At 37.8% G+C, this 22,222-nt stretch overlaps 1 protein-coding gene across 1 annotated transcript in view; it reads right to left on the bottom strand.

Annotated features, from left to right (window-relative positions):
* apln (apelin) overlaps positions 1 to 16,013 on the bottom strand; it is a 47,194-nt gene extending 31,181 nt beyond the window's left edge. Inside the window, exon 1 of the mRNA XM_015607153.3 lies at positions 15,257 to 16,013. Within this exon, the coding sequence (XP_015462639.3) occupies positions 15,257 to 15,323 (67 nt within the window). The 5' untranslated portion in view covers positions 15,324 to 16,013. The remainder of the gene's footprint in view (positions 1 to 15,256) is intronic.
* Between the last annotated feature and the right edge of the window lie 6,209 nt (positions 16,014 to 22,222).

The raw sequence follows: 22,222 nt of genomic DNA, 5'->3' as shown, positions 1-22,222 counted from the left end.
CACGCGCACCGTCAGATATCGAGCTGCTTTGCAAATAAAAAATAAATAAACTACACCTGACCCAAATCAGCGCCCGGCTTTAATGATGAGGTGAGAAGTGGCCCAGTTCCGAGTGATCAGAGCACTCACAGGTTCAAAGCAGCTGAGCCGGCCACTGCCAGGAATGCTAATGAAGCTTTGAGAGCAAAAGAGAGAAAAAGAGAGAGAGAGGAAAAGAGAGAGAGAGCGAGAGACTCAGTGAACGGTCCTGGCCCTGGTGCTCTGGAGTGACGGGGGTGAATCAGTGGGTAGAGGTTACTGCAGGTTGGGACCTCCGAATGCAGACGGAATCACGTAGCCGATCACGCAAAGCATCTTAAGCGAGATTTCTCCTGAATTGGCTTCCAGCGCCGAGCAGAATGCCTTCCTAAAGAGGATTTGGCTTAGGGGGGGAGGTGGCCGGGGGTCTGGGTTTGAGACCTGGATATCCCAGTCAGCAGTCGCAGGCTCAAACTCTGCTTGCTTATAAAGAATAGTGGAAGAGGGGTGAACGCCCCCCAGCTCCAGCCTTTAGCTGCTGTCAGCACCACTTGGCGTATTCTTGGAACTTGCTGGTTGGGTAAAAAAGAGGGAGGTGCTCTCAAGGAAGCATCTGTGTGTGTGTACTGGGTTAATTGCAGACAGCTTTTGGTAGTTAGTTTTGGTAAAAGTTATGGTTTTTCATATGATACTTGCCAACCAGAGTATTGACACATGAAGCTCACTCTGCATAATTCCCATATTATACTCAGAAACTGAAGTATTAACACATGTGGTGTGGGCTGATGAGTAACCAGACTACTGACACATGCTGGTCAACCAGATTCACATATTTTACTCGGAAACTGAAGTATTGACACATGTGGCTTGGTCTGATTCCCATATTATACTTGGCAACTGATGTAATGACACATGCAGCTTGGCCTGATTCACATATTGTACTCTAAACCTGAAGTATTGACACATGTGGCTTAGACCGATTTCTGTATTATGATCAGTAATTGGATTATTGACACTTTTGATTTAGCATGATTCCCATATTATACTCTGCAGCTGGAAAACTGACACATGCAGGTCAGCCAGATTCCCATATTATACTCAGCAACCGGAGTATTGACACATTCAAATTAGCCTGATTCCTATAATATACTTGGAAATTGAAGTATTGACACGTGGCTTGGGCTGATTTCCCTGTTATACTCAGCAACCGGAGTATCAACACATGCAGCTTAGACAGATTCCCATATTTTACTCTGAAACTGAAGAATTAACACATGCAGCTTGTTCAGATTCCCATATTATACTCAGCAAGCGGAGTATTGACACATGCAGCTCAACCCGATTCCAATATTATACTCAGTATCTGAAGTATTGACACATTTGTCTTGGCCCGATTCCCATATTATACTCTGCAGCCAGGCAGTGGCCCAATGTGAGCCGAATCGGGATGAAGCAACTGAGACAGCATGTGGTATTCAGTGATTTTTGTTGTTTGGGTGTCCACTGGTTGGGAGAGTTTTTTTCCCCAAACAAGAAACAAGTGGTACCAAAGAAACATTGGGGATCAAATTACTGTATGTGGTTTCAGCAGAAATGCGTCCACTTTCTGGGAAATTGCAAAAGTTCCAAAAGTTGATATATAACTTTATATGGCTCTGTGCAACTGCTGCAGCAAACTCAGTCCTGCAGCAAAAGTCTGCGTATTTGCATATATATATATATATATATATATATATATATATATATATATATATATATATATATATATATATATATATATATATATATATATCCTATTGAATGCATGATGTGTTTGAAAGCACAACTGCACATTTTCCATGTTCAGTGTGAAAACAGCTGTAATCTGTGAGGGAATCTGGTAGATCCTGCAGTAGTTGGTTGCTTGCTTGCAGGGAGCTGCTAAAACAGTGCTGAAGTACTCTGGGCTCCATGTGTGTGTGTGTGTGTGTGTATGTGCCAGGGGTCAGCTGCAGTCCCCCCCCTGCTTTGGGCCAGTGCCCTGCTACAGGGTGACCGCTGAGAGAAGTGTCAACACTGCCGCAGGCTGGAGCAGTTTCTGCTGAAAGCACATATTCTGGTCCCTGAAGGTTCTTCTTATTTGGGAATAAAACTCTCCCGGCTAGTGAACAGATTCTGTCACGTAATGAACGAATCACCACTAAACCACAACTAATCCAATTACCCAACTTGCTGTGCAGTTTTACGTGTGAATGCCCAGTTGTCCTGCATAGCTGAGGGGAACTGGATGTGCTGGTGTATTTCCAGTGCCCGAATATTTGCCCCGATTCTCACGGTGCATTTGGGGTCAGCGGAGTCACGGGCAGGATCGCTCTAAACAGTCCATTCACCAAATCTGTTTATCTGTGTGGGAATATAAACCCATATGTGTGTAAGTGAAGGAAAATGAGAAATGCAGAGCTCCGCTATCTGTTCGGTAAACACTGCGCCTGAACGGGATATATGTTTATGGATTCCATTCCATTTTTTGTGGCATTTTAACAAACAAATTGCACACACACATACTACACACACATACTAATAGGATTGGATTTGTTTGTAGGAACAGAGGATACAGCTGGGAGAACCAAACCAAAGTACCAAAGATTTATATATGTATTTACAGAAACAATGTAAGATAAAAATGGAAATGGCAAAAATCATGGAATAACAGATAGATAGATATATAAATATATTATAATATTATATATAATATATAAAATATATAAATAGCCATATAAAAAGTGCAAATACACAATTATATAATAATTAAAATTTGCAGTGCAAGCTTGTGCAAAAACTACTAGTGCGAAAATAAATGTAACAGGGCATCTCTGAGAGTGTGTCTGCAGAGATGGGGGTGTGTCCCTGTAGTGACCAGAGTGGCCGGAGTGAAAAAAAGTTGTAAAACGATCTTAACGTGTTACCTCAATAAGGGAATAGCTTCAGAACACCTTCATCTGTTTAAGTCAGACAGAAATTTAAGACAGTGAAATCTGGACAGTGGGTGGGAATGATCATTACCAGCAGCATTGGGCTCAAATTTATCTCCCAACAACCATTAAACATCCTGCAGGTCATCTTGTAAGTGCAGGCTCCTATAGCTTTCATTGGATATAGAAAAAAAAAGCCATTGGATGTATAGGATACTACTTCCCATCCCATGACTTTTGGCATATCCTTGTATGCTGTCAGAAGAGGTCACCAGTCTCGAGTGAAGATCCGACTCAGTTCAGATTCATGGCTGGTGTGAAATAATAATAATCCAGTGAAATAAAAAGGTGAAGGCAACACACACCCACCCTGCAGCCCGAGGCTCAGAATTACACTGTTCTCAGTGGGCGTCTTAGTAAAGTGCTCTCTAACTCTCAGCCACACCCACTCCTCCTGTGTGATCCACTTTCAGCTGTTCACGTTAAAAACCTCTCAATGCTAACGGCACGCTAATACAGCGAAGCGTCTCCAGGATTTTGAGCAGGAACCGTGAAGAACCCGTGCAGAGAGCTTAAACCCAATCAATGAAGCAGCCTTTTTTAGAAGTTACTGTTCACAGTAATGCTTGACAAGATACTGTAAGTAGTGCAGGTGCATCTCAAACAATTAGAATATCATTAAAAAGTTACTTTATTTCAGTAATTTAGTTCAAAATGTGAAACTCATATATTATATAGATGTCTTAAACACAGAGTGATCTATTTTAAGTGCTTACAGAAAATTAGAATCTTATATAAGACCAATTGGTACTTTTGGCAGTGTGGGCAGTGTGCCAAGTCCTGCTGGAAAATGAAATCAACATCTCCATAAAAGTTGTCAGTAGCAGAGGGAAGCATGAAGTGCTGTAAGATTTTGTGGGAAAACAAAACTGCACTGACTTTAGACTTGATAATAAAACACAGTGGATCAACACCAGCAGATGACATGTCTCTCTAAACCATCACTGATCATCAGTAAATTTTACATTTCCGAAATATAAATTTACTGATGATCAGTGATGGTTTGGAGAGACATGTCATCTGCTGGTGTTGATCCACTGTGTTTTATTATCAAGTCCATAATCAGTGCATGAAATGCGCTATGATTTGGGTTTCTATAGCATAGTATGTGTTAGCATGTATTAGCATTAGCCTGCTGTTGTGCTGTTTTGTTTAAAACAAAGAAAGCTGCTCAATTCTCCCACTGATAAATTAGAGCATTTAAGTGATAGTTTTGTATGTAGTTTGAGATATTATAGTTCCACACTGCAGACTCTAATTTAACTCTTTTTTTTTTTTTTTTTACTTTCTGAGAACTCTCCTCAGTCCTGGACAATAATGCTGGACAAAAATGTGCATTGATGGATCGGATTAGGGCATCCTTAGAGTGAATAGTAAAGTAAATTTACACATTTATTTATGGCCTAGAGCAAAAACCCATATAGGGATTCTCTTTGGTATAGTATGATGAATTTGAACCCCAGTCTACCACATATATATATATATATATATATATATATATATATATATAGAGCAGTATCGTAACCCACTATGCCATTTTAACATTTTAACTGGTGTGCCTTTTATTGCAGTTTATTGATATGCCTTGCCATTTGCCTGGGTTGTATTTGATTGGCAGCCACTATAAAAGCTAAGCCTAATGTTCCAATCGGGATCCATAAATCAGGTTAATAGTAGGACACAGTGGATGGAGGCCTTTGGAATATCTGGCTTTAATTAAGCCGTCAGTGGAGGAGAGAGTGAAGTGAGGGAGGCAGATTAGGAGGTTTGTGATGTGATGTGTGTTCTATAGCTCTCAGGACTTTGCTGAACGAGGCTGGCGATCTGCTCGCCAGCTTTAAGCCCAGGAGCTGCCAGTGCGTGAGGCAGGCTGCCACTGCCAGCTGCAGGAGTGAGGAGAAGCTTTTTTTTTTTTTTAACTGCGCCACTAAACCTTTTATATTCCCCTCAGACTATTCCCCTATTCCACCTGCTAAACCGTGTGAGTGAGCAAGACCACCAGCTGGGAAAGTTTTAAAGGTAGTTTTAATATTTAATATTTTAAAGGCTGTGTACATCTCCACACCAGAAAAGCCTCCAACACCTCCTTTGCTGTCGCAGTCTCCGCGGCTCGCTTTAATATTTCGCTCTGCTTCTCCGCAATACCCCAGTGGACGCATTCCCTTTGAGCGCTGAGGGTCAAGGTGAACTGATTTATTCAAAGGACTCTGAATTGCATTACGCAGGTCTGTAGCTGTAGCAGCGAGGCCGCCGGGGAGCGTTCCTCAAAGTTGAACCTCGTGTCCTTATAAACTGAGTTATGATGTAGCGCAGCAGTCCGCCTTATTTTAGCAAGGGCGGCCTACCAGAGGGTTACTGATATGTTGTATTTCAAAGACCACTTAAAAATGATGAGTTTCTTTGATTTGACCAAATTGAAAACCTCTGGAATATAATCAAGAGGAAGATGGATGATCACAAGCCATCAAACCACCAAACTGAACTGCTTGAATTTTTGCACCAGAAGTAAAGCAGCATAAAGTTATCCAAAAGCAGTGTGTAAGACTGGTGGAGGAGAACATGATGCCAAGATGCATGAAAACTGTGATTAAAACCAGGATTATTCCTCTTAAAACTTTATGAATATGAACTTGTTTTCTTTGCATTATTTGAGGTCTGAAAGCTCTGCATCTTTTTTGTTATTTCTGCCATTTCTCATTTTCTGTAAATAAATGCTCTAAATGACAGAATTCTTATTTGGAATTTGGGAGAAATGTTGTCTGTAGTTTATAGAATAAAACAACAATGTCCATTTTACTCAAACATAAACCTATAAATAGCAAAATCAGAGAAACTGATTCAGAAACTGAAGTGATCTTTTAATTTTTTCCAGAGCTGTGGTGCAACAAGTGCCAAGAACTGCTTAAAGTAATTGACAAAACACTCACAACATCAAAAAAAGCAAATTTTAGAATATGCAGTCCTTTTAAAATTATGCCATGTGCTTTTTGACATTTTATACATATTACTCTGTTTTTCTCACATATATTTTATTTAAAATTCAGCATCTATCTTCTGCTTTTAATCTCCTGAAATCTGGACGTTTAAAATAATTTCATTAAAAAAAAATCATCATATGAGGACAATAGTTTATTTTAACATTTAAAAATTATCCTTTCCATTTAGGATCAGAAGGATCAGTCTAAAAACAAAATTAAGGTTTAAACATAAAATAACATAAGAATTTTTTTATCATAGTTTTTAGTCTGCACTGACTGTAGAAACCTTTGACTCACACTTTACTATACTGTAACTTGCCCTGCCATGAGCACGTTGGTCAGTTATCCTTTTCATTCACAAGAGAGCACCTCACAACTTACATCAATACAGATGTGGATGTGGGCACATCCCCAAGCTATACCCTGAGGTAATAACACGTGATCAATTCATACACACCACTGTCCCAAGACTTTTGACATATAGTCAGCGCATATAGGCAACTTTAAACAGTAGAGAAGCACCATCCACCAATCCAAATGCAGCCATATTTAAATAGGAATAGTGCCACTGCCACACTTGTTCACCTTTCCTGAGCCTTTCCAAGAGTTACCAATTTCAAGTACAGTACCAATCAAAAGTTTGGACACACCTCACTTTTTTTTTTTTTTTTTTTTTTTTTTTTTGATTGTCTACATTGTAGATTAATATAAAATACCTGAAAACTATATGGAATTACATAGTAAACGTTATTACGTAATATTAAATATACAGCTCTGGAAAAAAATTAAGAGACCACTTCAATTTCTGAACCAGTTTCTCTGATTTTGCTATTTATAGGTTTATGTTTGAGTAAAATGAACATTGTTGTTTTATTCTATAAACTACAGACAACATTTCTCCAAATTCCAAATAAAAATATTGTCATTTAGAGCATTTATTTGCAGAAAATGAGAAATGGCTGAAATAACAAAAAAAGATGCAGAGCTTTCATAAACTTACTCATAAAGTTGTAAAAGTTCAGAAATTAATATTTGGGGAAATTACCCTGGTTTTTAATTAATCAAACAGTTTTTATGTGTCTTGGCATCATGTTCTCCTCCACCAGTCTTACACACTGCTTTTGGATAACTTTATGCTGCTTTACTCCTGGTGCAAAAATTCAGCAAGCAGTTCAGTTTGGTGGTTTGGTGGTTTGTGATCATCCATCTTCCTCTTGATTATATTCCAGAGGTTTTCAATATGGTAAAATCAAAGAAACTGTAAAAAAAAAAAAAAATCAAGAAAGAAATCACATTGAATGAGAAGAGGTGTTCAGAGGTGAAAGTGAAGCTCTGTTTTAAACAAAACCTCAAAGAGTCATTGGGTTGTTGTAGGATTCTCAGTAATCCTGTAATAACTGTTCTGTGGTCAGACTCTCCTTCATGCTGTTTGCTCTCCATTATCACATTATAGCCGGACATCTGGAAAAGTTTGGCTGTTTTGTGCTCTTTCTGCGGCCCCTGTAATCACAACCGTAGGCACAAGCACCTTCTTTATCTGGGCCGAGTTTGTGAAAAGAAGCAGGATTTATGATTGAAAGCTTCCTGCCGGCTGCCAGCAGCCCGGGTCCGCTGATGTTGTTGAGCGCAGTCTCCCGGCCTTCCACTTCTTTTCTTCTGTAGAGACGCTGTGCGCCTGTGGATTTCTTAATGAGGCCTGTGTTTGTTTTGCTGGCTTCTCGTTGGTTCTTACTGACCTGGAACACATGGCTGTGCGGCGGAGGCTCTGCAGGATCCCGCCTTAACCATACATCAATGTTTAATACCAAAAAAACGGCTTTACTGACAGCCTGCGTGAAATTGGCCTCCACACACAGATGGTTCATCTCAGATAATGCTGGGGAACTGCTCTGGGTGCCTTCACCTGCTCAGAGCATTTATTTGCAGAAAATGAGAAATGGCTAAAATTACAAAAAAAAAAAAAGATGCAGAGCTTTTAGACCTCAAATAATGCAAAGAAAACAAGTTTAGAAAACGTATTCATAAAGTTTTAAGAGCTCAGAAATTAAATATTTGGTGGAATAACCCTGGTTTTTAATCACAGTTTTCAGGCATTTTCTTGGCATCATGTTCTCCTCCACCAGTCTTACACATTGCTTTTGGATAAGGGTCAAGGATACGAGCTAATGTGTCTGTGTGTGGGTGTTAAGCCTTATTTGGACGGGATTAGTGGTAATTATGTGATTTAATTCCTGTCTGATTGTGCAATTCTGTATTTTTTACTTGTCAGTAAAGATTCCAGCACTTTTTTACTTTCAATGAAATCAGCTGTGAAAAAATAAACTCAGGCTTTAGGTGGTCCAGCCCAATAGAGTGCTGCCACTGTGAAAGAGGGAGATCGCTAGTTCGAATCCCGGTCATGCAGCTTGCCATCAGCTCCCAAAGGCCTGAGAGAGCACAGTTGGTCTTGCTCTCATTGGGTGGATACAGTAGATGGCGCTCTTTCCCCTCATCACTCCTAGGGTGATGTGGATTAGCACAAGGTTGCATCTGTGAGCTGATGTATAAAATTAGAGAAAATTCTTTTTTTTTCTAAATAAAAAGTAACCTTAAGCTACAGTATGTTAATCCTGTATAAATCTATACATGGCGAAATATTCCATCATATCCTGAGGAAAAGGATTTTTATTTGGCTTTTCTGAAGTACAGAGGTGCTCAAATGGTGTTAGTTTTTGTTGCATTGTTAAAATGAGCAAGTTAAAATATTGAATATTATCATGAATCCCACTATATAAAAAGTGTCAATAATAACTATGTAGTTACATGTTAATAACCATGTATTAAACCATGTAATCTATTGGTAAAGTGCATCAGTGAGTCAGTAAGACTAGAATATTTTATACAACTTCCCATGATAAAATCTGAATAATGATTATAGTCAAACCCCTAATTAAATAACAGACAAGAGCTGTTGGAGAAATATAAATGTATAAATACTATTACACATGACAGTTCACACACACTTTTAAACGTCAAATGTTTAACAGTCAAACGTTAAAATTCAAAACGTCAAACGTCAAAATTGACATTGTTTACACATGTACAATTACATAACCTGTACTACTGTAGTTATATTGTCATTATATGTACTGTTATTCTGTAACTTCACTGTTATTAGAAACTCTTATTATAAAGTGGGACCTTTTTTTTGTTTTTGTGCATCAGTAGTGCATAAATCGAGTAGCCACTCCCATCTCAGTCATGTACGTATACTGAGATTCCTCATCTCATGCAAATTGTTCATATAATCAAACCAATCCCTCCTAAACGGGGCTTATAAGTGTGCGTATTTTATATATGTGTGTCTGTCTGCATATTTCAACCTGTATTTTTTCGACTGTACACCACAACGCATCAAAAGAGAGGGATTCGCCCTGTGCCTCCGTGACTGAAAGACGAGACTTTGATATTGGACATGAGGATGACTGATACGAGTGGTTGAGCATTTCTATAACACAACAGGCCTGTATGTTTACATACCAGGATTAAGGATAATGGCAAGACTCGTGGACAGATTGCATTCAGAAGGGACTGTGAAAAGCTTTCGGCTTTCGGAGTGAAGGTGGTCTTGGCTGGATGTTGACATGTTGAGGAAAACATGTTACAAGGTGAGTTTAGCTGACTGAGAAATTGCAAAATAATTTAATAAAATCAGCAAAATAACTGAAACTAAATAGAATTTATAGCAAGCAGTGACTCTTTTAATTATTTTAGGCCATATTGCAGTGTTTCCACAGATTTCTAAAGATTTCTTTGAGCAGTGGTGGCACTTTACTGGATTCCAAGACACAAAACATAGCCAAAAAGACATCAAAATGAGCTAAAAGCATAGCTAAAAGCAGGAAAAAGAGGGCTTCCTATAGCTTTACAGCTGTTTGAATACTTGAAGACAGAGTTCCCACCTCAGATTTCAGTCTGTTATCAACTCAGCGAATAATACAGCTCAGAAAAACTCAGTTCTTAGCATCAAAGCTCAGCAAAGGATGGCTGCTGTATCTGTTAGCACTGATTGTTATTGCAACATCATGGTGTTTAATACAGATCTGAAGCAATTATGAGCCAGAGTATAAAATTTACGTAGTAGAAACACGCTAATGTGCTTTGTTTCATATATAAATAGTAGTTTAATGGCAAAAAAGGCAAAATAAATGTAAATCTGTATAAAATATGTTCCATATTCTGTATTTCACATTCGTTTAAATGTTTAAAAATGTTATTGTCGGTGATTCACTATTAAAAAAGCCACTGTCTAAAGCTTCTGCAGCCAGAAGCAATCGAGCTGTTGTCGCCTGTTGCACCGCAAGTTCTCCTCCACCACGTCCACACCCTCTTTTAGCCTAGCATCTTAGCCTACCTCACCCAGACCACCCTGTCTCACACACGCACACACACACATATAAAAACCATATAAACCCCATCACACTGCACACACACACACACATGCTCTAACATCTCCCTCTCTCTTTATCTCTGGACTGAAATAGCTCGCAATTTCCAGCAAACTCCCGGTGAACTGGAGAAAGTGTTCAAATGTCTGGAGATGAAAGGCTTCACACCCACTGCCTACACACCGACACCTTCCCGCGACAGCACCACCACCACACATCCCAGACTCCCAGCAGCTCCCCCTCTAGCTCTCTCTCTCTATCTCTCTCTATCTCCCTCTCTCATCCTCTCGTTTTCTCCTTCTCCACCGGAACAACAGCTAAATCCCTCATTTCTCAGTGCTCAACATATGAAGCTAATGCTACATTTCCACAAACACACCTCATATCATACGAGCACCACCTTAAATCAGGGAACAGGGGGCCAGTTCAGGCACGGAAGCCCAGAGATGGAAGCCGAACGATGGGAGATGAACGAAGGCAGCTAGACGAGTGTAGAACAGCCTCACACACACACACACACCATCGCCACACGGAAGAAGGGCAGTGGGGAAGAAAATAAATAAATAATCAACATGGCTGTCTGTAATGCAGGCTAATTGCTTCCCATTTACTCATGCCGAGAGAGAGACCGAAATAGCAGCGCCTCCGTAACGAAGGCGCACGGAAATGGCAGTTCGATACGGCGAGTAGCCACTAGCACCAGCACCCACACACCCTCGCTGCACACTTTCCCATCGCTCGCACGCTCATCCCTCGCTCGCATGCACACACACACAGCACACACACAAACGCCGCACACATGCTTCCCAGCAGTCGTTAATTGATTGGTGTCAGTCTTTGGAGAGATGCAGGTGTTTACACAAGGGTTACGGTTTGTTTTCTTTCACACTAGCCTACTACCTGCTAGCTTCACATCTGCAGGCTGGTGGACACCAGTCACCTGACTGACTGACTGACTGAAGACCTTCGTACATAAGATATGCCTTGGTTGTAGTTTTATAGCTTGGTTTGGTTGTATAGCTTGGTTTGGTTGTATAGCTTGGTTTGGTTGTATAGCTTGGGTTAGTTTTATAGCTTGAGTTAGTTGTATAGCTTGGGTTGGTTGTATAGCTTGGGTTAGTTTTATAGCTTGGTTTGGTTGTATAGCTTGGGTTGGTTGTATAGCTTGGGTTGTTTTTTATAGCTTGGGTTGGTTGTATAGCTTGGATTGGTTGTATAGCTTGGGTTAGTTTTATAGCTTGGGTTAGTTTTATAGCTTGGGTTAGTTTTATAGCTTGAGTTGGTTGTATAGCTTGGGTTAGTTTTAAAACTTGGGTTAGTTGTATAGCTTGGGTTGGTTGTATAGCTTGGTTTGGTTGTATAGCTTGGGTTGGTTGTATAGCTTGGGTTAGTTTTATAGCTTGGGTTAGTTGTATAGCTTGGTTTGGTTGTTTAGCTTGGGTTAGTTGTATAGCTTGGGTTGGTTGTATAGCTTGGGTTGGTTGTATAGCTTGGGTTGGTTGTATAGCTTGGGTTGGTTGTATAGCTTGGGTTAGTTTTTGTATAGCTTAGCTTGGGTTAGTTTTATAGCTTGGGTTGGTTGTATAGCTTGGGTTGTTTTTTTATAGCTTGGGTTGGTTGTATAGCTTGGGTTGGTTGTATAGCTTGGATTGGTTGTATAGCTTGGGCTAGTTTTATAGCTTGGGTTAGTTTTATAGCTTGAGTTGGTTGTATAGCTTGGGTTAGTTTTAAAACTTGGGTTAGTTGTATAGCTTGGGTTGGTTGTATAGCTTGGTTTGGTTGTATAGCTTGGGTTGGTTGTATAGCTTGGGTTAGTTTTATAGCTTGGGTTAGTTGTATAGCTTGGTTTGGTTGTTTAGCTTGGGTTAGTTGTATAGCTTGGGTTGGTTGTATAGCTTGGGTTGGTTGTATAGCTTGGGTTGGTTGTATAGCTTGGGTTAGTTTTTGTATAGCTTGGGTTAGTTTTATAGCTTGGGTTGGTTGTATAGCTTGGGTTGTTTTTTTATAGCTTGGGTTGGTTGTATAGCTTGGGTTGGTTGTATAGCTTGGATTGGTTGTATAGCTTGGGTTGGTTGTATAGCTTGGGTTGGTTGTATAGCTTGGGTTGGTTTTATAGCTTGAGTTGGTTGAATAGCTTGGTTTGGTTGTATAGCTTGGTTTGGTTGTATAGCTTGGGTTAGTTTTATAGCTTGGGTTAGTTATATAGCTTAGCATACTTAGCAGAGTCAATGATTTAATAATGGCATTTTGGCCAAAACCAGTTAATAAAATGCATTAAAGGAATATACAGTGTATACTGTATGTTGTTATGCTATCACCCGCTTGTCCAGCTTATTCCAGAGTAACGCACCATTGATTGAGTCAATGGATCGAGTAATTTTGGCCACCACCAATGAATAAAACTAATCAAAGGAATGTGTATACATGCTGTTACATTGTCACTTGACTAAAGCTAATTGTGCAGCTTGACCAGAGATCTAACAGAGTGACCAACCAATGGTCAAGTCAATGTTACCATATAGCCATCACCAATAAAATAACTCAAATTGATGAATATGCTATGCTAAACTACCTGAAGCCCCATATACAGTCCAGCATGTGTAGCTTTACAAGGTACAGACTTCCCAGAGTTATTCACCATTGGTCAAGTCAATGGTACATTGACCTGAACACAATCAATGAAATTGAATAAAATGAATTAATTGAGTGACTTAATATTATGTTATAATGTTACTATTGTAAAGGTGGATACTTCCCAGATGACTTATCATTGGTTAAATCAATAGGACACTGCAGTGAACATCAATGAAATAAATAAAATTAATGAAATAATATAGCAGGTATGCTATTAGCTAACTGAAGCTCATTTTCCTGTAAGCTTGTATAGCTTTACCAGACACTTTACAGAGGCTTTGTTGATGAAGTCAAATGTGTATTTTGACTAACAGCCATGAAAATAAAGAATTCTTTAATTTAATAATTCAATATGCTGTTTATTTACTCTCATACTAAATCCATCTGACTAAAGCCACTTGTCCAGTTCAGCCTGTATAGACATTATGGTCAATGCCAGTGAAATTAAATGATTAATGAATGATCAACAATTGTAGATGTATGATTATGTTTATATTAACCTCATTATAATGGGCTTATTATTAGATTAGATTTGATTTCTACAATTAAAACATAACTATTTATTGTCCAAGCTTTGATTAAGCAGTATTGGACATATCAAGTGTTAGTGCACCTGTAACTCAAAAAACCAAAGGTGCTAATACTGTAGTGTAAGTGCACATATCTTCCCATTGAGTGGTATTACATTTAGGACTATTGAATACGTTGGTTTGTTTTTTTATTATTATTATTATTATTGCTTACAATGGAACCCTGTTCAGACTGTCAGACTGAATAAGTAAAATGTAATCAAACATAATTAAAGCCACATATAATAAATAATATGTGTGCTTTGTTATTTGCTATTATTATTTTTTTTATTCTTATTTACTATTGTGAAAGCCATCAGCACCAAGGCTTCCATGTGCACCTGTAACTAAAAAAAAACAAAGGTGCTAATACTGTAATAAGTGCAAATATCTTCCCATTGAGTGGTATTACATTTAGGACTATTGAATACATTTGTTTGTTTTTTTACTATTATTGCTAACATTAGAACTCTCCTTAGACTGCCAGACTGAATAAGTAAAATGTAATCAAACATAATTAAAGCCACGTATAATAAATAATATGTGTGCTTCGCGATTTGCTATTATTTTTTGTTTTATTCTTATTTATTATTGTGAAAGCCATCATCACCAAGGCTCCTATGTTCACCTGTAACTGTAAAACCAAAGGTGCTAATACTGTAATAAGTGCAAATATCTTCCCATTGAGTGGTATTACATTTAGGACTATTGAATACATTTGTTTGTTTTTTTATTATTATTACTGCTTACAATGGAACTCTGGTCAGACTGTCAGACTGAATTAGTAAACCCTAATCAAACATAAGTAAAGCCACATATAATAAATCATATGTGTGCTTTTTATTATTTTTTACTATTGTGAAAGCCATCAGCACCAAGGCTTCTATGCGCACCTGTAACTCTAAAACCAAAGGTGCTAATACTGAAATTAGTGCAAATATCTTCCCATTGAGTGGTATTACATTTAGGACTATTGAATACGTTGGTTTGTTTTTTTTTACTATTATTGCTTGGAACTCTCCCTAGACTGTCAGACTGAATACGTAAAATGTAATCAAACATATTTAAAGCCACGTATAATAAATAGTATTTGTGCTTTTTATTATTTTTTACTATTGTGAAAGCCACCAGCACCAAGGCTCAGTACTCAGTAAGCCCAAAGCCAGCTTAGCAATGCAAGACTCTGCAAGAGAGAGAAATAAGCAGCCGTCTAATTCTGTGCACTTTCCTCTTCCTACAGATCCATCCATCCATCCACCCGAGGCTCCGAGGCTCGGGGAAACTTGCCTCAAAAAGCCACAACGACAGCATGCCAACCTCTGCAGTGCAGTACAGCGGACAGCCCAGGTTCTGTATCTCCACCTCGCCTCCACCACCCGAGGCTTCACCAACCCTGCCTTACTGATCAACTACAGCTGCCTCTACACCAGCGAGCTCCAGGCTCCCAGCCGCCAGAGAGAGAAGGTGAGAGGGAGAAAATAAGAGCAGGAGAGAGCGAGAGAGAAAGAGCAGGAGAGAGAGAGAGATAGAGAGATGGAGGGGGAATAATAATAATCCTTATCATAATGATAATAAAAGGATGAGCGAGGCGATGGCACGCACGCTCCCGTGACACTTACCAGCACAGGCTGAACACAGCAGAGAAACCAGCAGCACAATCACCAACGTCAGGATCTTCACATTCATTTCGGCTCGCCCCTCTCTCTGTCTCTCCGCCAGGCGCTTGCTGATATACTGTAGTGGTGTATGTGTGTGTGTGTGTGTAGTGTGTGTGTGTGTGTGCGAGAGAGAGAGAGAGAGAGAGAGAGAGAATGAGAGAGAGAGAGAGAGAGAGTACGTAAGTAGAAGGGAGGGTGAGGGAGCGACAGTGGGTGAGCAAGAGAGAGAGAGAGAGAGAGAGAGAGAGGAAGGGAGAGATACTGTTTGCTCCTCTGTGTGTATGTGTGTGTGCGAGAGAGTGTGTGTGTGTGTGTGTGTGTGGGCACACGCCGCCGTTTGTGTGTGAGAACTGTGGCTGCGCCTGTGCGTCTATATGTGTGAGTGTGTGTGTATATATGTATATATGTATGTTTTTGTATATTATCAGGTCTCTCTTTTTTATTTTTTTTTAATTCCTGGAAAGATCTAAAAATGTGTGTGTGTGTGTGTGTGTGTGTTTGTGTGTGTTAAAAAGAGTGTGTAAGAATGTCTCTGTGTGTGTGTGTGCATGAGAATGTGTGTGTGTGTGTGTGTAAGGTTCCCAGTCTCCTCCTGGTAGAATAATAGAATAATGCCAAGTTCAGTGGAGCTGTGGCAGCAGCGGCAGCAGCGACGGCAGGCAGCGGGCTTGCGGTGGCAGGTCCAGCGATGGGGGGTTGTTTGCCGTAGATGAGGAGCCTCGCTCTCCTTCATGGGGTTTATGTACCACTGACACCAGGGGTCAGGGAAAAGGGGCCTCCCTCCGCCCCCTGCCCCCCACGCCACAGCCCACCATGCCTAAACCATCCCCCTGAAAAACACAGCGCAGGGTGGTGGTGGTGGAGGCTGGTGGGAGGAGTGGTTGGTGGAAGGAAGATGAGGCATTCAAGTTTATGGTAATAACCAAGATCCGAGCAGCTCATGCACATGTTTTAAAGTTCTAAAGTTGGCAAACAACAAGTTCTAAAGCAAAAAGGAGATCTCCCTATTAAATACTATTGTATTATATTTAGCACTATTGATTACGTTGTTTTTTTTTTATTATTGTTCATTATACTATAAATCAGCCATACTGAATAAACTGCATAATTAACCCTTGTGTGATGTTCATATGTTTGTTACTCGTTTACTTTGTTACTTGTATTTAATTCAGCCAAATTAAGCAATTTTACATTAAAATGGTTTACACATGCTCGCTTCACCTAAATTGCAAGCAATATAAACAGCTTACATGGTTAATATTTACCCTTTACCTTTCTTATGTTACATTTCTTTCAAAAAGTGCTACTCTTTTTTTTATTAGTTTTTTAATAAAATGTAAAAGAAAATGAATTAAACTCAAGATATGAGTAGAAAATTTGTTTAGTTTCAAATTTACAAATGAAGCAATGTTTATTAGCCCTTGGCTAAACATACTGTATGTAATATAAATGTGTGTGTGTGTTGGGTACAGTGTGTGTTTATCGAAAATGTGTTTTGATATATGTTTTTCACCAAAAATGAGCCAATGCCAATGAGTTTGAGTTAGAAAAAATATTTTTTAGTATCATTTGATGAAAAATGAAAACGGGTCCCACAGACCCGAACACCACACAAGGGTTAATAACACATCAATGTCAAACAAATCTCTCATACACTAAAGGTCTATGGTCTATGGTAATAGCCAAATCAAGATCATATCTGTGTTTTATAGTTTAAAAGTTGGCCCTGACGCATTGCACCAAAGTGAAAAAAACATATCCCCCATTAAATACTATTGTATTGTATTATATTGTATTGCACAGTTGCACAGTCTTTCCAATAAATAATCATATATATATATATATGAATAAATATGAGTCACTACTGATTACATTAGAGAAATCAAGCAGAATGTATAAACTGCATAATTAATGTCACATATAATAAGCACTCAGGTTTGTTTATGGTAATAGCCAAATCAATGCTTTGGTTGGCATTAAAGCATGTATTAATACAAGAACCACGTTTCCTTAATATCTTCCCATTCAATTTCATTATAATATTATACTCAGCACTACTGATTACATTGGTTTGTTTCTTTTTTTTTTATTGTCATAATAAGAATAAGATAAATCATCCAGACTGAACATATTGTACAACTGAGTCTTTCCAATGAACAACTGTATATAAATCATATCTTCCTTTTGGTAGGAATCAAATATTTTCTGTACTGTTGTAAGTTATTGAAGTGCCTCCAATAATGAAGAAATATGAATTTCTACTGATTACATTAGCTTACCTGATTTTACTGTACAAATAATATCACATATAAGCACTTAGGTTTATGGCACCAAGGCAAGAATTGATAACAAGAACCAAATCTACAGAACTTTATTCCATTAAATATGAATATAATATTGAAATTATCTCTACTAATTACATTGTTTTTATTTCTTTTTTGTTTTTCTAATCAGAAAAACTGGCCAGACTCATTATATTGCATTATTAATGACACATATAAGCACTCTATTTTCGGGCATGTTCATTAGCTACTCGCCTTTATTTAACATAAATAGTGCTGTATGTAGGGGTAAGTGAAATTTAAGATATATAAATGAAATAATTACGAATTTGCTCTGGACCTACTTTCAATGTAGGAACATCCATTTTCGGTAACACTTTATTTCAAGGAACACAAATTAGGCGCTTATTAATGTCTTATTATTTGCTTAATAAAGCCTTAATTACACATTTGTAAATTATTTATTCACTACTTATTATTAGGCTATATTCTGTGTTGTAAAGTGTTATTGGTGCTGAATTAGGGGTCTGTGATTGATTAAATATATTTATTCAGTTCTTTTTAGTGTGTAATTAGTGATGAACAGATCCTCACTTTAGAATATGGTGCACTTCTTGGTCTATCAGTGACTTATTAACCCCTTAGTAACTCTTTTATAATAAACTCCAGCACAGCCATAACCTTACCAAACTCACATAGAACTCACAAACTGCTGCAAATTATAATAACACTAATAACATGTAGAATTATGTAACAGTTAATGCGTAATAATCTGATTAACAGGGTGCTAACTATGATAACTGTGTATTGTGCACTATAAGATTTAATACAGCCATTATTAATCATTTACACATAACAGACCCTGAATTAAGCACCAATAACACTTACACAGAATAAAGCCTAATAAGTAGTCAATAAATCATTTACAAATGTCTAATTAAGGCTTTATTAAGCAAATAATAAATAACAATTAATAAGCGCCTATTTTTTGTTCCTTAAAATAAAGTGTTACCCTATATTCATTTATGTCAATTTATGTTTAAGGTACTATAAACAGTACAAAATCAAATAAGTATATAAATAAAAGTACTAAAGGAATGAAGAGCACTGAAGAGATACATAAAATCTATTCTGTACATATATAAATATAGTTGTGTCCAAATATAGGTTTATAGGTTTATAGAGGTAGGTTTATAACAATATAAAATAATGTTTAATGTTAACATTACAGAAGAATATATGTACAGCTATGCAAATACAAAGTGTGAGGGAGCAAATTGTAAAATCCAGTTAATACAGTTCTATAAGGTTTGGAGGTTTGTTTGTATTATTGGATTATCAAACAAATTCAGGAATCACAAGTTTACTGTAAAGCATATAAAGGTTAAAATAATAATGGTGTTGTTGATTTTGCCATTTACTATTGCAAAATTCTTAATTCTGTCTCTGAATCATATTAAAAAGGCTTAAAATTTCCCCATACCTGCAAATTCCTTACTAAAGCATGGTACTAAAATGAGAACCAATATTAAGAACCACAATATCAGTTCCAGTGAAGCATCTTCCCCTCATATTATCCCACACCCCCAGTTCCTAAAGTACCACCATGAACTGTAGACCCAAAAATAATCCATATTTTAAAGCCCCCTGTTTCCTCACAGTTCCTATAGACCCTATAGTAGTGTTGCATGATCTTACATCATGCTACACCCCGACGCTTTCTGCAGTTTTCTGCTGTCCGTGACACGGGGAGTCGCCCCGCCGGAACTTATCAGACCCGCTGCTCAGATTCCATCTCATGTTTTGTTTGCTTCGCCCGTTCTGACTCATTTGTTTTGCTTTCTCTACAGATTTTCATTCTTTTCCAGAACAAAGGGAGGTGAAAAATCACACAGCCTGCATTCAGAAGATGTTTTTTTTTATATTTATTTAGTTCGGTTTTATTTGTCCGTCTTTCAGCGCGCAGGAAAGCTTCTATTTCTCCGGCTGAATTGTGAGAATTATATAAAAAAACTGAAAACAATGACAAGTTTCCTTATCTGCGTTCAGCACTGATTGGGTGCAGACGAGTTTTGTGGTCCCAGGCAGCGACTCCAGACATGGAAATATATAATAAATATTTTCTTTTTTTCTCCCTATAATTCAATTTATTTAATTAGGTTCATTTAATTAAGCATTTAAATGTACAGTTTTTGGACACATAAATATTTTCTGTTAATAATGTATACCAGTCATGTGTATCTAAAGTCACATCACTGCAAAATTGACCACATTCCATCACTATTGCATACTAATCAAATCAAATAAGGTTTATTGTCACAATACCAACATTATCACAGTACTGACATAAGTGCATGTGCATGAAAAAGAACACAATTTATACATAATAATTACAATATAGAATATAGATGCATACCTTAGGGTATATATGCATCATTATTAAACGTAAGGGTACTAATAAAGATGATTATATTACTATTTACATTATTATTATTATTATTATTATTATTATTATTATTATTATTATTATTATTATTATTATTATTATTATTATTATTATTATTATTATTATATTGTGCTTGTTACCAACACAACATTTATTATTATAAGCATATACTAATAGTAATTGAGCTTTAATAAAACGTGACAGGATTACAGAAATATAAAATATAAAATATAGACCCACAAACATAATATAGATAATTACACTATTATTATTATTATTATTATTATTATTATTATTATTATTATTATTATTATTATTATTATTATTATTATTATTGCTGTCAGTCCTGACGCTGTAAGCCTACCACCTCCAGACTAAGGATCACATGACATTACAGTGTTCCCACTCTCCAAGCTACTAATTATTTTCACCTGTTCTCCCCTGTATATATACCCCTCAGTTTGTCTTGCTCTTGCTGAGTATTGAATCTAGTTTCCTGGTTCCTAGCTATTATTTAGTGCTGGGTGATATTGAAAAGTAAAAGTACAAATTTCCCTTTTATATTACACATCAAAAAACATGTCTGTTTCATTAAAACGGGATATAAAATAAACACTTTTATTTGCTTTATGTGACGTTCCACGTCATGCAATATGCCATGCAGGCGTAATGGCTGTTGAAACCAATATAAATCTGTTTATAGTGAAGTTAATGAAGCATTTAGCAGTAATTAGGGACTTGCTGAATGGACAGAAGCGAATGATTGATGGATCACATTTGTCATGCAAAACACAAAGTAATCCTTTAAGGATTTTTCGGAAAGTCACTCTGCTCACTCGAACCCTTGGTTTAGGGGCGGGGCAGACCCCTCTACACACTGCACGGGCTTTGTTTTCAGAGGCCCCCCTGCCCCGGGGCAGATATGTCCCTGACACCCTCTTCAGACCCACCAACAGGAGCACCTTCCATTTTTACTGCCCACTTCAGGCTTTAGTTCTGGTGAAGTAATCCTCTCACCTCGCCTCGCTGTGGAGCTCCATCCAGTTTAACCGCTCTTATCCACTCCCTGCCTTATTTTAGTCCTCTGATAATTTGCCAGAAGACACTGGCCAGGTTGTGTCTGCTGTGACAGCAGTCCACACTGCTTTACATCACCACTAATATCACCACTAATATGCCTGGTATTTATATGTCCTTTACCCATTATATACAGTAGAGTTAGAAAATTAGAAAAATTAGATATACAACCCATTTAATTCTAATGAAGATAAATAAGCTTCAGCCCATAGAAGACGGCAAAGTTTCTGAATACTGCTGAAATACGGCTTCTACTTTGCATAATTCAGCTTTAGCCCTATCCAGACTTCTACTCAGTGATAAAACTCTTGAATCTGGACTGCAATTGAAAAAAACAGGAGGACCAGTGAGTTTTTTTTAGCTTTCTCTGTCACATGACATTGCGGTGTTCAGTAGCTCCTCCATTTCCACTCGTGTTTGTATTTTAAGTGAATCTCCGTGGAAACGCCTGCCCAAAGAGTAATTACGGTGTGCGGCAGTGGACAAATAGCTATTTTATTAAACGTTAGGAGACATGTCATTGTCATCTTGGAATATGGCCGTGCCATCCGGGAAGAAAAATTAAATCCATTGATGGAATAACCTGGTCTATATTCAGTATATTCAGGTAGAGTCAGCTGACCTCATTCTTTCAGCACATACTGTTGCTGAACCTAAACCTGCAGACCAACTTTTTTTATTGGCCAGGCAGAGTATGATGGACTGTAGATGGTAAAATATCTAATGTTTTAATTAGTAAATTAGTTCATGTTTTGTAAAAAGTGCTAAAATCTCTCTCTTTCAGTATCTCATATATGTTCTATGTTGTATTGTGAATAAAATATGGGTCTATAAAATGACATTTTTGAACTGTATATAATGAGGCGTTGCATTTTACAGTATCAAGCTTCAGCTTGTTTTGAATCAGAGGTGTTAACTTGGACCACCCTGGTGCTAATTTGCCTTTGGCACATTATCAGTGTGTAATAAATCATTAAAATGCCTGTTATGAAACTTGAGGAGCATTATACTGTATATCACACTGGCATTAGGGCTGCATGATAGTGGGAAAAATATATACGTGTATACAAATTAAGTATATGAATTTACACCAGATTTTAATGGTACAACATATTAAAAATG

Source organism: Astyanax mexicanus, chromosome 10 (genome assembly GCF_023375975.1).
Source record: "Astyanax mexicanus isolate ESR-SI-001 chromosome 10, AstMex3_surface, whole genome shotgun sequence".
NCBI classification, from domain to species: Eukaryota; Metazoa; Chordata; class Actinopteri; order Characiformes; family Acestrorhamphidae; genus Astyanax; species Astyanax mexicanus.
The sequence above is the reverse complement of the archived record's forward strand: the minus strand, read 5'-3'. Positions and strand labels throughout refer to the sequence as shown.